The sequence below is a fragment of the Typopeltis vanoorti genome, chromosome 2, assembly GCF_054136105.1.
Source record: "Typopeltis vanoorti isolate ZY-2024b chromosome 2, IOZ_Tvanoo_1.0, whole genome shotgun sequence".
NCBI lineage: Eukaryota > Metazoa > Arthropoda > Arachnida > Uropygi > Thelyphonidae > Typopeltis > Typopeltis vanoorti.
This window is the reverse complement of record NC_143550.1, coordinates 153,562,430-153,577,697: the sequence shown is the minus strand read 5'-3', so window position 1 is coordinate 153,577,697 and position 15,268 is coordinate 153,562,430. Positions and strand designations below refer to the sequence as shown.

The following is a 15,268-nucleotide window of genomic DNA, read 5'->3' as shown; positions in this document are numbered from 1 at the left end:
CAATATTTTTTATTACATTTGAACGTCTTTTGTAATCTATTTCAGCGCACGCATTTCATTGTTGCGTTCTTGACATCATTATCAACAATATCCAGTGCAAGTTGTAACTTTCAACTTGTGCACATTGTTGCGCATTAGCTGAAAAACAATACTTTATTTAAACAATGCTTAAGTATACAGAGTCCAATTGATCTGGCGAATTGACTTGTCATTTCTATTATTACATTCTCTAAACACAGCTTTATAGAAAATGTCTGTGAACAGTAAATGTACAATAATAAGAATAAAAAAACGGATGTCCAAAGAAACAAAGAAAATCTTAGTAAATATTATGATGCTTCTTTTTGTGTTTAGTTAAAGTAGTTTTATGAGAAAAGTCACACGAGCATAATTCACAAGGATATCTTTCCCTGACGTCTTTATGAAGCTCCATATGTTGTTTAAGATTGCGCGAACTTGAGTACAGGCGATGACATATTTCGCACCGTATTTTGCCCCCTGGGTACACATTGCGGACGCTTCCAAAGCTCCTTGCCAGAAACCGAATGGAAGCACCTATAAAAAAAAAAATAATAAATAAAACAGTTAAGGGATTTCAGTATTTTTATTGACAACCGAGTTAAAAAAAAAAAAAAAAAAAAAAATTAAAATTTACAGATTGCGTAGTTTAAGAATCCTTTTTTTTTTTTTTAAGTGCTCCAGTAGCGTACCCACTGTGTTACTGTCAACTTTTATGTTTGTTTGTTTATTTTTTTTCGGTATTGTGCAAGATAAAATGAAATTCAGACACAAAGTCAGACTTTCTATTTATTTATTTCAATAACTCTCGGACTAGTACTAAAAACATTACATGTTGATAAAAATACAGCACAAACAAACCAACACATTTGTCAGATCACAATGTTCTACAGCTGCATAGTTATATATGAAATATTCTATTTCACAAACACGCAAGCACACACACACACACACACACACATATCAACACTTTGTGTTCAACGCGTACAATCATATGACAAAAAAACCCATTGTCACTTCACTGGACTACAAAAATTCCACACTGAAAATATACGAATACTATTCCTTCTCTAAAAGATCGTATAATGATGGTGAGCAGTGGTCTCCGATTGTGGAAAATCGTAGAAATGTACAAATCTAGTTCGTGTATATTTGGAGGTTCGATATTTTAATAATGAACGCCGCTTAGATTTGAATAAATGTCGTTTTAGGAGAAATCACGTGTTCTTTTCACTATACAATCTTTAGAGCTGTCTCTATAATGGCAACTAAAGTTTCGGATCTAATTGATAATACTACGAGGAAGAGCACAACCTGCTACATCGACATCAAATGATTATGTACACTTTTATAAATATATGAAAATATATAAGAGGTAAAATACTACACCCGCTAATACTTTTACTCATCCAATACTTCCTAAGCTTGACAGATGACCCACATTTTCTGCAAAACCTATTCTCGACAAAAAAAAAAAAAATAATAATAATAATAAAATAAAATAAAATAATAATTTAATTTTTTTTTTCAATTCAAGAACACGATGGTATAGGCAGTACCACAGGCGTCAAATCTAATCCTTATCCATATATTAATCGATAGATTCAATGGCAAAATATAGCACGCCTACAGTTAATAAAGTCAACAGATAGGAAATGAGAATTCGTAACAGTTTAAATCAATGATATTTTTCTATTAACAGGAACTAAAATCGTTTCAAACAATGGGATCGAAGATATCCATCTGCAACCTGCAGTACCTCTTCTGCCAAGAACAGTTTAATTATTTACTTCATCTTATTCAATTACAACTACTTATTATGGCAGATAAGGAAGAAGAAATTTCGCTTACAAGTTCATTGTTCGGCACTAATTCAATGAGTGACTGCTAATGCATTCGACAAATGCTACTCTCTCTCTCTCTTTCTTTCTCGTTCTGGTAATTCGTCTTGCACTCTGCTTGGTAAAGATTATGCGATTTACTGCGATAAGATTCGTGTTTACATTTTATTGTTATGTATTGCGTTATGCTATTGCTATGTATTTTATTGTTGTTATTGTTATGTATTTTTATTATTGTTATTGTTATGTATTGCGTTATGCTATTGCTATGTATTTTATTGTTGTTATTGTTATGTATTTTTATTATTGTTATTGTTATGTATTGCGTTATGCTATTGCTATGTATTTTTATTGTTGTTATTGTTATGTATTTTTATTATTGTTATTGTTATGTATTGCGTTATGCTATTGCTATGTATTTTATTGTTGTTATTGTTATGTATTTTTATTATTGTTATTGTTATGTATTGCGTTATGCTATTACTATGTATTTTATTGTTGTTATTGTTATGTATTTTTATTATTGTTATTGTTATGTATTGCGTTATGCTATTGCTATGTATTTTATTGTTGTTATTGTTATGTATTTTTATTATTGTTATTGTTATGTATTGCGTTATGCTATTGCTATGTATTTTTATTGTTGTTATTGTTATGTGTTTTTATTGTTGTTATTGTTATCTATTGCGTTATGCTATTGTTATCTATTGCGTTATGCTATTGTTATGTATTTTTATTGTTGTTATTGTTATGTTTTTTATTGTTGTTATTGTTATATATTTTTATTGTTATTCTTAGGTATTTTTATTTTTGGAATTGTTATATATTGTGTTATACTATTGTTATGTATTTTTATTGTTGTTACTGTTATGTATTATAATTTTTATGCAATTGTTATATATAATGTATTTTTATGCAATTGTTATATATAATGTATTTTTGTTGTTACTGTTATGTATTGTAATTGTTATGCTATTGTCATATTCTGTACTGTTGTTGTGTATTTTTATTGTTGTTATTGTTATGTACTACGTATTGTTATTAGAATCTCTGTAACTCAGTTGGTATAGACGAACTCATCTATAATAGATGAGCCTTTCGGTTAGAAAGATCCGGGTTCAAATTCCGTATATGATGTGAAGAATCTTTAGTAAGTCTTTTCAATCAAATGGTGAGGTAGTTGATCTCATACGGAGGTAAAGAGTTTTCTCTCGCGGAAACTCGGGTTTTTCGTCCCTCAGAACAGGCAAACCAGCCTCGTAAACACAGACAGGAAATATCCCTTGAGGGATGCAACAGAGGAATGGCAAGCGGCTGAATAAAATTGCAAAAATCCCCTAAACAGATATTGTTATGATAGTGCTATGTATTATGTTATTGTTATGTATTGTTTTATTACTGTTACGTATTATGTATCGTAATGTTATATTACTGGTTTTCTCTTTACATTTTATCGTTATTATTACCAGTTGTATTAATTTCCCTTTTTTTTTCTACTTCACTCATTAAGATAGCAATAAAAATATTAAAAAAAAAAGAATTTTTCTAATATCTGAAAAAGCTGTTTTGAAGACTGCACCTTTAATTTTCATTCCCTCCCTCTATCTTCTTATTATTCCCTTCTAATTTTTATTATTATTCGATCATTTAGCGATGGTATAAAAACCAGTAAATAGATACGAATATTTTGAAATTGATTTTAATAAATAAATTTTCAGAAAATATAATAATAAAAAAAAAGGAAAAAATCGTAACAAGTTGGCAAAGAGATCCACGTCCGGTTGCTTCCAACATCACTGGGAGCAACACTTTACCAATACACATCAAAATACTGAGAAGTTTTTCCGTTTGTTTGATGAATTTTATTTCAAAAGATATATTTCGGCGATTACACCACATTTTTTTATTATTCAGTTCTATAAAACACTGAAATAATAGTTCCCGACAAGTTTCGTAAATCGTAGGATTTACATCTTCAGGGGGTAAATAGTATAACTTAAAGTTTAAACAAGAGAATTAATAAATACAAATCATAACCGTCTGGCTATTCATAAAACTCAAATAACAGAATGCGGATAACGTTATTGACGTTGAACAATACTGGGCGATGTCACGTGTTCTTGTTCTCATTCATACAGTCCGAGCTCAGATTGAGGGAGATTTTTTATTAGAACTGACCACACTTAATGGAGAATTAAACCTTGATTTTTATTGCATTGGGTTGGGTTTTTCAAAGATTATCTCAACAATTTGCACAGCACCATAAAATTCACTTTAGAACAAGAAAAAAACAGAAAACTTCCTTTTCTGGATATTCTATTAGAAATGAATGAAGAAAGTAAACTCTCCTTCTCAGTATATAGGAAGCCGACAAACACTGGAAGATTTCTAAATGCAACCTCACACCACCATCCTTCACAAAAAATAAGCTTCATTAAAACTCTTCGAGACAGAGCATACAATGTCTACAGCACACAAGAAAGATGTAATGAAGAACTAAAATACTTAACACAAATCCTCCAACAGAATGGGTAGGAAACAAAAACCATCAAGAGAATCTTCAAAATGCCTCCAACTAACAACATAATACAACAGGATTACAAAAACGCAATCTCGCTTCCTTATATCAAAAATGTTACAGACAAGCTAGCCAAATTAACGAACAAACACAACATAAAAGTAGCCTTCCTTCCTTCCTATGGAGAAAATCTCAAGATTCCTACATCCACCAAAACCACCTCATCGTCCTCTTAAAAAACCAGGAGTCTACAAAATCCGTTGCTCTTGCGGGATTTGCTACGTAGGACAGACAGGAAGATCTGGAGAAATACGCATGGCTGAACACCAAAAAGACGTACAATACAAAAGAGAACAAAAAACGGGTCTTGCTTTCCATACCACTTCCACTGGACACGATGTACTCTGACCAAAAGATGTCATACATACAAAACAACAGTTATATAAGAAAATTTAAAGAAGCTGCTAATATGCTGAAAAACCCAACCCAATGCAATAAAAATCAAGGTTTAATTCTCCATCAAGTGTGGTCAGTTCTAATAAAAAATCTCCCTCAATCTGAGCTCGGACTGTATGAACGAGAACACGTGACATCGTCCAGTATTGTTCAACGTCAATAACGTTTTATATCTGCATTCTGTTATTTGAGTTTTATGAATAGCCAGACGATTATGATTTGTATTTATTAATTCTCTTGTTTAAACTTTAAGTTATACTATTTACCCCCTGAAGATGTAAATCCTACGATTTACGAAACTTGTCGGGAACTATTATTTCAGTGTTTTATACAACTGAATAATAAAAAAAATGTAATCACCGAAATATATCTTTTGAACCAATTAGCCACAGAAGTCTACGCCTGAATTTTATTTCATCTAATTCTGAAATGGTCACTGATTAATTTCTTTTTTTTTTTGTTGGGTGGGGGTGGGGGGGGGTTAAATGACAATTCTAATTCTAAAAGTGTTTGATTACAATCCTTTCATCTAAGCAGCACTACATACAAAGACTCGATGAAGTGATTATTTCGATCTCAAATGCTGCCAAACACACTCAACATTATTTAGATTTTGAAAAAAAAAACGTATAAAATTTACAAAGTTTATTTTTATGAGAAAATTATAAAAATCGTCCAAAAATATTAAAAAATAAATAAAATAAAACGCGATGTAATAAGATTATTCATCATTTTTATACTAATAATAATGGTTTCTTCCCTCACACACTTTCTAATACCATTATGCACTTTTAAAACTAAAGCGCAAGCAAATACAGTACAATTTATTCTCTCTTACTTTCTGAGACTTAAACGATCGAGAGAATTCCTCATTTCACCGGAACACGTGGCAGGAAGTCCAAATGCGTTTTTCACTGCGATTTGTTGGAGTACGAGTCGCATCCGTGGTGCTTCTTTTTGTGCTTCGTCAACGTGGTCTTGTGCGAGAAATCGCGAGGACACAAGTCGCACGCGAACCTCTCTCTGACGTCTTTGTGCAACACCATGTGCTGCTTGAGATTACCTGAATTGGAATACACCCGATTACAAAGTTTGCAGCAAGTCTTCTCGTTGCGATCGTACGTGTCTTCGGACTTCCTTCGGTTGTGGAACCTTTCGTAGCTTCTTTGCAGGAAGTGGAAAGGTGAAACTAAAAAAAAAAAAATAAATAAATAAATAAAATTGTATTACGATTCAAATATGAACCAACTTTATTCAATTGTTTTATTTGTTTAAATTAGTACGTCAAAGCGCATTTTTCATATAAAATGGAATTAAAATAGAAACAGATGTGAAGCAGTTGTTCATTTCAAGTATATTTCAGACGAAATTTATCATGAAAAATAAAAAAATAAAAATAAATAATGTAAATTTCATCACGTTACCCTGGCAACAGTATGAATGTGGATTTCAAATTCAGTGAACAATGATTCACGTTTCATAAGAATCGGAAACATGCCAGCGCGTGGATCATTTGTTGTAATAGCGATAACAATGTACATTTCACATTCTAACAATAACAAAGTGAATTACAACGCGTGAATCATTGTTCAATCATTATGAAAGTCACAATGTACATTTTCTGGATCATTTCATACATTGTTAACGTTAATAAGAAATTTAAAAAATATTATTGCATAATTGCTTGCAAATAAAGGTACATTTCTACGCATGATCCCATAATCTCTATTTCAAAGAAGCGGCGCCTTATGAATGTGTTCATACCAACTCCCTCTAGCGAGTATTTATGAAGACCGATGAATAATATCACTTTTTTTAAGCCACAACAAAGTTCTTGACAAACATTTCTCCGCAGACTTCCTTCTCTTACGATTGCCACAACATCTTGCTAGTACTTGGAAGATGACCTAAACGGAGAAAGAGAGACAGGGAAAAAAAAATCAGTGTTGAATTTTTCGTTCTTTCGAATTCATTATATTTTACTAATATAAATTTATTTAGTAAACAACTAATTGTTATGCAAATTAATTAATATTGGACAGACAACTTTAATAAAATCTTTAAAATTATATTTATTTATTTATTTATTCTATCAGAACATATACATTTAAATTTTATTTAAAACTTAAAATTTTACAAATATTTTAGATTTAATAAAAATATTTTTATTTAATTAATTATTTTTATTTTTTAGATTTTTAATAACAAATACTTGAAATAGATAATGTAAGATAAACAGACTGTACCTTTTTTTTTTCTTTATTATCTCTTGGTTTAATCTTTGGCAATTCTATTTCTTTCTTCTGATAAATCCAAACTGATAGCTTCAAATAAAAAGCCCCGATAAAGAAAATAGCTAAGAAAAACCTTTTTTTTTTTCAAGCTGCATCATCCTCAGAGACACATTATCATCATTTTATTAGAAAAAGCTCATCATGGGATGATGTATTTAAAAAAAAACGAAAAAAGAATGAATCAAAAACTTCAACCGTTGTCATAAACGTGTCTGACTGTCACACTGATTCAATCTTTATTACAAATCCATCACATTTACCTTAAAATTTTCTGACTTTTTTGGATTCGATTTCTGCAGGATCGGGAAAATGATTGTGATTATCCATAAAATCCACGATGCTGTTTTTGAATGTTTTGCATCGTCCGTTACATTTGAATTTGTCGTATTTAATGCATTTCCAGTAAATCGTAGGTCCTTCGCTGCTGCTCTTCCTAAAGATAAAGCCGTTGTGGACAAGAAGATTATTACCTCGTTTGCTTTTTACATACTGAAGACCAATTTCTGGAAAATAAAATAAAAAAAATTCATTAATATATGTTAATTATTTTTTTTAAAATATATTTTATAAAATAATCATGTATCAGGATACTCGTAAATGATTACCTTTTTCGATTTTTACAACTTGGAGATCCACTTCTGGAAGGAAAAAAAAATTAAATTAATCTATTTAATTTTTTCTAATATTTTTCAAGCAGCTCGAATATTTTAATTAGGTAATTATTTTTTAAAAAATATACTGAAACATTCATATATCAGTACTTGTAAGTTATTACCTTTTTTGATTTTTACCAGTTGGAGATCCACTTCTGGAAAAAAAATTTACATAATTAAATTTTTTAAAATATTTTTAAGCAATTTATTATATACTTTAAATAAATACACTGAAATATTTTAAACTGTCATCTCGTTCTTGAATTATGACTTCTAAAAGAATTAGCTTTAATAGCTAACGCCTTTGGTATTCACTTCGACAGAAATAATAAATCAACTCTTTGGAACTTCCTCCTATCCGGAATATTTTTTAAATTCTATGTATAGTTTTGTTCAAACTTTTATAAAAAAATTAAATATGTTTAATAAAAATATATACATTATTAGAAAGAATATTAAATTAGATATATAATTTTTAAAAAAATCGATAATTTATTTATTTAAATTTTCTGTTTTAAAATTCAAATTTTATAGCTCAAAATAAATTAATATGCAACAAAAGGTTGATTTTTTTAAGTTTTTCATGAGTACGCAGACTTGTTAATATCGCTTCTGTGACGTGTTCAAACAATAGAAATCCATTTCATGTATGTTTCGGTTAGTGATTTATGGCAACAATAATTATCTGTAGAGCATCCAAACAATGCATTTAATTATTCCTTTATTGAAATGTAGTATTTAATCGTAAACAAAAGCACAGAATGGAATTAAAACATTCCGAACTTAAATAATACCAAACAATTGCTTGTTTGTTGCCTTATTTGTGCCTCTTTAGACTGGATTTATAAGTAGGACATTTAGCTCACAGAAATCTTGATCTTACATCTTCATGCCGGTGTAATGGCACGAAGATGTTACCTAAGAGATGGAAATTTGCTGTACTTTATTATTTCATGATCAATCAGAATGATTAATAAAATATCTTATTAATATATTGGACGGAGAAGCTACAAACCAAACCCAACCTAATAACCACATCAAAAAGCAACTAAAGAGAAATAACTGACCTCATAAAATGGTTCAAATGTTAAAACCATTTCATGATACTGGCCACCTGGTGGTGAAATCCAAAATTAATCGTTTCAAACGAGATTGTCCAAGTATGAAGTATAAATATGAGAAATTTTTAGGTCTAAAATTTGTTAGTGATCACAGTTCTCTTACTTCCGCCCTTCTTATATTTCTAATAATGAGGCAGATCGTGTAAATATGAGTTGTGATGAGCAAACCGGACTGGAGAGGAGGTGGAATGAATTTTTCTTTCTTTTTTTTTCCTCTCAAATAGAAAAATTGGACGGAGTATAGTATACAAATGGGGATACTTACAGTCTTTCCGCTACTGTTGTTTTATGGGTAACCTTGTTTTATATCATCGAAATCCTTTGGCAACAAGATTTTCCTTCTCTGAATGACTTAAAGATGTTCAATGGGAAGAAAGTCTATGAGGATTTGGCTCATGACTTAATTTTAAAAACAATCTCAAAAATAACATCAAAAACCTTGTATTTATTCTCAAAATACTTATACAGAATTTTCTTTGTAGTGACATTCACTTCTTGGAATGATTAGGCGCATCCAAACAATAGAAATCGATTTTTATTTGAGCAGACGACTTGATAGTACATTTCACTTAATCAAGTGATTGTGACGTATTACAATAACAATATCAAATTCAATTAACAATACAAATTCGCTTTACATTAGACGGCTTCTCAGAAAATTTCAGCTGTAAAATCATAGCCCGACAACATGTTTCATTCATAGTAACAAATACACTACGTTGAAATAAGTATCGGGTCATTGTTGTATTTCATAAAAATCGAAATGGCGCACTAGAGGGCGTCTCTTTCTCATAGAGAAGTGTAGGTCACGTGCGATGAATGTGGAGGTTCGTTTTAAAACAAGAAGATGTTCTAATACTTCTTTCAGCGTAGCGGATATTGTTATTTCTATAATCACTTCTGGTGTTCTCTTTGGTGTCTTATTAGACTAGTCTTATGCGCAAAATCACGTGAGCATTTGTTGCAAGGAAATCTTTCTCTCACATCATCATTGTGTAGCTCCTTGTGCTGTTGATAATTTCGACGGGTGGAAAAAGAGCGTTGACACAATTCACACGTAAATTTTTTTGGATGTTGTTGCCGCCGGACCATGGAATGACTTCTTGGACGTCGTAATCGTCTACCTAAAATAAATAAATAAATAAACGGAAATATCTTTGAGTACTCTTTCCTATTGCTACAATTAATTAAACAATAGAATTTAAAAAAGCTATTGGAATTGTAGAAGAAAAATTAAACAAAGATGCTGCCTGAAGATATTATTAAAACAACAAATGATATGAATGAATGAAAATCAGCTAACGCCTTTTATTCCCTAATAGGGAGTAGGCGAGACCTTTATTTATACCCTATCTAGCTTTTGGAGACTGAGTGGGCAGTTCAATCTCTAATCAGAGATAGCTGATCCACGTCTATCACTAATTATAGGCGGCCACTGATGAAGAGACCGACAAACAAGTGCTGCCATCTCTTGGTGCCTAACCCTAACAGGATATGTTATTGTCTGAAATAATATGGATACTACGGTCGAGTTTCTTGAGTTTATGGGACGAAAAACTCGCTTGCCCGTGCCAGAGATCGACTAACTCAGGAACCGGTAGAAGAAAGGCTTAGAAAAAGTTCCTCCAGTCGGTGATTAGACTTGAACCTAGGTCTAACTTCGAGCGGCCAAGCGCAGAGGACGCAAATGCCGTTTCCACTGAGCTACACATCAAATGATAACGTTTATGTAGTTCTTAATACGTTCTTGTCAGTATTATTGTCTGATGTCTCCGATATTGTCTATTTTTCTTTATTGTTATATAAAAAAGATTTTCAGGTGTTTATTTATCAAATTTTAGTTTTAGATATATATAATTCGACTTCTTTTAATTGTATCTTCTGGATGAACTCCTTACATTTAATTAATTCTAATACTTTTCAAAGTCTCCGAAAATGCTCAAGAAACGACTACTTGGATTCTCGTAGCTTCTCAATTGACTCTACACTTTTCCACCCATACTATTTTACGAAAACAACTGAGTCCTGTTCCACCCTATTATCCTCATTTAAATATTTATCCTTCGATCCATTTGATGGTAGAGAATATCGCAGCAGTTCCGTTAAAAGGATAAATAAATAAATGAAAAAAAAAAACACTCGAGGTGGTCACGTGTCACTGTTGAATTGGAAATGTGTGTGATACAATAGTAAATTTTGGATCAGTACTGTTTACGATGGTGCGGTCTATTGATTCAGTGTTGTAATATTTACCTGGAAAACTTTTCAGAATGTCACATGGCCAATTAAAAGAATAAATAAACAAACAGAATAGTTTAATCAAAGTTAGAGTTCATAGTCAGTCAATAAGTAACATAAAAAAACGCTTTGCTTTTATTATTATTATTTTTTTTTTTAAATCACAACCATTTCTGGTACATTTCCATTCTTGAAATGACTGTGTGACGTAACAAACAATGCGAACTCACTTGATGCTAGCAGACGATTTTTTTTGGTAGATTTCAGCTAGCGAATATGGTTTGTGATTACAATTTTTTTTTCTAATAAAAAAATAAACATTTATTCAAAAATATTCAGCAATCAAAGCATAAAAAAAAAACAAAGAAAAGGGTGTGTGTGTGGGGCGGAGAATTTAAACAATGGTTTAAACTTGATGTTCTTTCCGATGCCTTAAAAGGCTGGTCTTATGAGCAAAATCACGCGAACATTGATCACAGGGAAATCTTTCTCGGACGTCTTTGTGCAGCTCCATGTGTTGTCGAAAATTCCCTGCCCTCGAGAAAGAGCGTTGACACAGTTCACAAGTAAATCTTTTGTTTCCTTGATGAAATTCTTGAAACAGGGGCTGCTCATTTCCTCTCTGGGATCGAAACAAACCTAAAAAAAAATCAATAAAAAAAAAAATCATAGTCACAAAATTTATGACCAATCAGTATATTTGAACAATAAATATATATTTTTATTCATTGTTTATTCATAATCATTTAAATGAATTAAATTGCACATCTTATAGATAGTACAATTACATAAGTATAGGACGTAGATAAGATTTTGCAATATTTATTGTATATATAAAAAATTCCCACTGATATGTAATAAAATTTTATAATAATATAATAACAATAATAAAATACTGTATTTAAATAAAACAAAAGAAAGAAGATAAAAAATAATTTAATTGACCAGAAATAATCAATTTCATATCACTTGCGGACGACTTTTTTAACAATGCTTTAATTCCATTGTTGTCTTCCACGTAAACAATGAATACAATCGCTTGCTTTTTTTTAAAGGACGTATTCCACTGTTGTGTATTTAAACAATGAACGTTTTTCAGCAGTTGTACACAAAACTGTTGCCATTGTTTTTAGCTGCACGAGGTTTTTTTCTTATGCGCTTCCAAACTGCTTTTATGGTAGAAATTACGACGGCACGTCTTGCAAGAGAAAATTTCTCGTACTTCCATATGCGACTTCCTATGTTTGTTGAGATTACTGGAACTCGAATATTGACGATGACATATCGTGCAAAGAAAGGTGGGTCGGACATGCGTGTGGATTCTCATGTGATTGCGAAGACTTTTCACGTTCAGAAAGAGCCCTTTGCAAATTTCGCAGCGGTGTTTTCTTTCGCGCTGTTCAACTGCCGGCCAACTTCCGCCGAGACCATTGTCGGAAGAACCTGAAAGAGAAGTAGGGGTGGGGGGTTGAATTAAAAACATCACTTAATGGTTAGTGATGAGTGCTCGTGTTAATTTTTATGTTTTGAATGTTTTTCTATGGATAAGAGTGAACTGAATTTCTAAGGAATGCTATAAATTAAAATAACGGAAATATAAAATAATTATTTATTTTCTTTATTTTCTCTTCTTTTTATTTATCTATTTATATTTTTTTCTTTTATTTATTATTTTATTTTTCTTTTATTTAATATATTTTATTTTTTATTAAATTTTCTTTGTTTTAATTTATTTTTTTCTTTTTAAGTATTCACTTATTTCTATTTATTTATTTCATTTATTTTTAATTTTTTTTTTTTCAAAAAACGAATTAGTACAGTTGATATCAACAAAAATAATCTTTTTTCTTGCAAAATATTCCATCGTATGCAGTTAAAAACCAAAGAATATAGCGTTAATTTAATAAATTACAGACAAAATATAAATACCCTGAATTATTTAAGAAATATCTTAAAGCCAATATATTCTTTTAAGTAACACAATAGAGGCCGCTTATTGTTTTCACTTGGGTATAGTCGCTTTTCGATAACATTAAGCCAAGGATGTAAAAAATTGCATCATTTATTTCAATTTATTGTTATGAACATATTTTGATTTATTGTTATAAACAACTTTCAATAAGCAACAACATAAAATTTGTTTTTAAAACTAATCTAGTATTGTCTCTGGTGTCTTTGAATATAGCAGTTCATGAATAAATTGTTTATACTCATAATGCCTTGCGAAGTTTGTTGCGACGAAGTATTCGTAGAGCTTCTTGCATCTAGGCATTGGTTGAAGGAGCTTCTAAAATTTGTTCTTCCACAGGGTGTCCCAAAATTCACGCAAGATTTAAATTTAGCGCCATTTGTGCGGTAAAGTGTTGCCAACGAGGAAAAAAAAAGACAGCATGACAGCTGACAGTTCATTTTCATCTTGATGGCTTCGTTAATCGACAAAATTGTCGCATTCGGGGTTCAGAAAATCCACGAGGGATTGTTGAGAAACAAATGCATCCACAACGTGTCACTGTTTGGTGCGGGTTTTGGGCTGGAGGCATCATCGGTCCATTCTTCTTCGAAAATGCGGCTGGTAAGGCAATAACAGTTAATGGCGCTCGCTATCGCACATGATAATCCAGTTTTTTGTGCCTAAATTGCAAGATATGGATGTGGACGACATGTGGTTTCAACAAGACGGTGCCACATGCCGTACAGCCCGAGAAACAATTCAATTACTGCACGAGTCATTTCCTGGTCGTGTAATTTCCCGTTTTGGTGATCAGAATTGGCCGCCCAGATCATGTGACTTAACGCCGTTGGACTTTTTTCTTTGGGGTTTTTTGAAGTCTAAGGTTTATGCCAACAAGCCCACGACCACCCACGCCTTGAAGGAGGAAATTGAGCGCTGGTTCAACGAAATTCAGCCACATTTATGCAAAACGGTCATGGAAAATTTCGACAAAAGAGTGCGTATGTGCCAGCAAAGCCGTGGAGGCCATTTACCCGATATGCTATTCCATGCATAACCCTGTACTGTATACTTTATGAATCAATAAGAAATTACAATTTTTAATTAAAAACCTGTGTTTTCTATCAAAATTACTTCTTGCGTGAATTTTGGAACACCCTGTATAAGCCTATAGGTTTACTTTCTTCTATTAGTTTAAAGTTCTCATTGGAAGCAGCTTGACATATATCCGACACTGTCATTGTAGCCACCATTTCAACGTTGTTATCAAATTCAAATATCCAACCAATTTTTAAACTCTTCTTTTGACATCCGTCTGGGATTTTATCGAAAATTTCATTTGTAAGAGTACTCAAATTCTTGGGAAGGAGTTTCAGAGTTGGTCTTAAAAAATTCGCCTTTCTGGAAGCAGTATTCAATGGTCTTTTCAGAGACTTGCTTCCAGGACATTGCATCAAGAAGGAAATCTTTTTTTACAATTCCATCAGATTCGTCTTTTGCATCATCGAGTTCAGCCCTAATTCTCGCACGAACTTGCCTGCGATAAACTTTAAAAGCTCGTATGATGCCTTGGTCACATGGTTGAATAAACGATGTAGAAATTGTTTGTGTGTGTGTGTGTGTGTGTGTATGTGTGTGTGTGTGTAGTGCAGTTGTCTATTGTACTAAAACCATTTTCAAATTGTTGAAAATGGCATTAGTCATCCAAGCATTTGCATTAGTCACCAGACAAACCTTTGACACCTTTAAAACACCGAGGATTTTTACTTTTTCAATCACTGCGAGCTCTCATTTCCGACCTTTCATATTAGCCCAAGCCACTTGCTCTTTTGAAGATTTAAATCCTTTAGTACTTTCATTTTTAAACAAATAAGAGTATGCATCGCATGAAAATAGTCCTTTTTCGTCTGCCCGGAGAATATTCAGCAATAATGTTTGGCCACTCGGTGTTAATCTGCGCATCAGCTAATAAAAAATCAGCACTTTTTTCTTCGCCATGAATACGCTTCTACACAATATTCTTTCACTTTTTCCACCAGTTAAACCATCCATCAGTTGCAGTGAAAATTTCTTTGCCATTGTTTCTGCAAGTTCTGCTTTCTTGACTCATCAAAGGTCCATTAATTGAAGCATTCTTTTCACGAACATTACTAAACCAAATTTTTAATGCTGATTCAA

At 31.8% G+C, this 15,268-nt stretch overlaps 1 protein-coding gene across 1 annotated transcript in view; it reads right to left on the bottom strand.

The window, feature by feature from the left end:
- Positions 1-354: 354 nt before the first annotated feature.
- The window catches only part of LOC150109540 (uncharacterized), a 74,945-nt gene continuing 60,031 nt past the window's right edge, over positions 355-15,268 (bottom strand). The window contains exons 11-17 of the mRNA XM_090402609.1: positions 12,328-12,582; positions 9,852-10,025; positions 7,903-7,935; positions 7,733-7,765; positions 7,404-7,630; positions 5,897-6,022; positions 355-555 (exon numbers count right to left, since the gene is read on the bottom strand). Coding sequence (XP_090258735.1) covers positions 355-555; positions 5,897-6,022; positions 7,404-7,630; positions 7,733-7,765; positions 7,903-7,935; positions 9,852-10,025; positions 12,328-12,582 — 1,049 coding nt within the window. The remainder of the gene's footprint in view (positions 556-5,896; positions 6,023-7,403; positions 7,631-7,732; positions 7,766-7,902; positions 7,936-9,851; positions 10,026-12,327; positions 12,583-15,268) is intronic.